Here is a 1,298-nt window from a genome sequence, read left to right on the forward strand (position 1 = left end):
ATAGCAAAGTTGTGTCTCAGTTGAACTTTTACTTAATAAATGCACTTTGATGGCATTTACACGGACGGACGGACTTTTCAACATGCAGGAAATCCAGTAAGAAAAATGACAACTTCCTGCAGAACCTCTCGTCAAGACAAAACTTCTCTCCAAGTTTCAGAAGTTCCTGTAAAAAGACGCCATGCGACGCGTTGGGTGTTTATCAATCTTCAGATCGTGTTTTAAAACTCCGTCACGTGGCGTCCAGCTTTGACCCGTTTAAACCTGAATCGTGGTTCTGCTATGACGTCTGAGCTGGAGATCCACTCAGAGCTGGGCTTGGATCTGTCCGAGTCGAAAACGAACCCTTACCTTCTCCCAGAGTCTTCCCCAGAGTGAGTTTGTGTCGGTCCACCATCACGTCCTGGAGTTTCTGTTTCAGCTCGTCGCTGATGCCCAGGCTGTTCACTGAAGAGAGAAACATCTTTAAACCTCTGCAAGAAGCATTTTAACGAAGAACATGTCAAACAGAGCGAAAAACCACGATCCAGACCACAACAAGACGGTGTAGTAGTGAAGGAAAAGAACCACGTCTGAGCGTGGAAGTCAACTATTGTTCCACACGAAGCCCCAAAACACACCAACACAGTAAAACGTCCAGATGACCTGACGGAACACTGTTGGATTATTACCTGGATTATTGAGCATGGACTTGGGTGCACACACTGCTTCAGAGTTCCTGTTGTCATATTTAAAACTTTTAAAATACTTGAACAAGTTTTAAATGAGTCCGAAACAAACATGGAACTGAAACGAACCAGAAGTTTGAAAATAAACACGAGGTGCAACAAAAAGTGTCAAAAATGGTTTAAAAATGAGAAGTGGACTAAAATAAGAAAAACAAACTCAAGCTTCTCTGGTGTTTTCTTATTTTATTATTATTAAACCTTTTTTTAAACCAGATTAAAAAACCCATTGAGATCAAGACCTCTTTTACAAGAGTGACCTGGCCAAGAACAGGCGGCAGCAGCACACGTCATAAAAAACAAAACAAGTTGCAAGATTAGATGAAGACTTCAGAAATATATAAAAATATAAAACTACAGTGAATAGCAATAATTGTAACATGTTTTCCTCAGGTGTGGGATGGGTCAGGTCCTGATTGGACCTGGTTCCTGGAGTTTTTGGACCTGGTTCCTGGAGTTTTTGGACCTGGTTCCTGGGGTTTTTGGACCTGGTTCCTGGGGTTTTTGGACCTGGTACCTGGAGTTTTTGGACCTGGTTCCTGGAGTTTTTGGACCTGATACCTGGGGTTTTTG

The 1,298-nt window shown here is 42.3% G+C and overlaps 1 protein-coding gene across 1 annotated transcript in view; it reads right to left on the bottom strand.

Moving 5' to 3' along the window:
• The window catches only part of LOC119410806 (tyrosine-protein kinase receptor UFO), a 59,792-nt gene that overhangs the window by 5,762 nt on the left and 52,732 nt on the right, over positions 1-1,298 (bottom strand). The window contains exon 13 of the mRNA XM_037677727.1: positions 352-447. Within this exon, the coding sequence (XP_037533655.1) occupies positions 352-447 (96 nt within the window). The remainder of the gene's footprint in view (positions 1-351; positions 448-1,298) is intronic.

The sequence above is a fragment of the Nematolebias whitei genome, chromosome 6, assembly GCF_014905685.2.
Source record: "Nematolebias whitei isolate Nwh7 chromosome 6, NemWhi1, whole genome shotgun sequence".
Lineage (NCBI taxonomy): Eukaryota > Metazoa > Chordata > Actinopteri > Cyprinodontiformes > Rivulidae > Nematolebias > Nematolebias whitei.